Genomic DNA, 402 nt, shown 5'->3' with positions numbered 1-402 from the left:
TCCAGAAGAGGAGAGGGAGAGGAGGCTCTCAGCAGCCAGAGGCACCTTCCTAAAACAGGAAGAGGATGTTAGAAGATAAGAATTGCACCAATTAAGTTGCTTCATTGCCATTATAGATTCAGGGTACTAAACCTTAAATACTAATCAATATGTTGTATTTTACTGAACAATGGCTTTCTGTGTTTACATGAATTGGGAAATTAAGTATGATCGTCTTGCATTTTTAACCTATTAGCTACTGGTGCTTTTATCATGGTTTTAATAACATAATCACAACTCAATAACTATTCCTTTCCCAAACTGTTTTTATGATTCTTTAATCAACACATGCATGCAACCGTTCGTATTTTTGATGTTCTCTCTGCTCCCGTTTAACCCTAAATTAAACTGGCTTAACATTAA

At 35.6% G+C, this 402-nt stretch overlaps 1 protein-coding gene across 1 annotated transcript in view; it reads right to left on the bottom strand.

Moving 5' to 3' along the window:
- The window catches only part of atxn7l1 (ataxin 7-like 1), a 13,169-nt gene that overhangs the window by 2,278 nt on the left and 10,489 nt on the right, over positions 1–402 (bottom strand). Inside the window, exon 8 of the mRNA XM_032505822.1 lies at positions 27–49. Coding sequence (XP_032361713.1) covers positions 27–49 — 23 coding nt within the window. The remainder of the gene's footprint in view (positions 1–26; positions 50–402) is intronic.

Source organism: Etheostoma spectabile, chromosome 23, assembly GCF_008692095.1.
Source record: "Etheostoma spectabile isolate EspeVRDwgs_2016 chromosome 23, UIUC_Espe_1.0, whole genome shotgun sequence".
Lineage (NCBI taxonomy): Eukaryota > Metazoa > Chordata > Actinopteri > Perciformes > Percidae > Etheostoma > Etheostoma spectabile.
The sequence above is the reverse complement of the archived record's forward strand: the minus strand, read 5'-3'. Positions and strand labels throughout refer to the sequence as shown.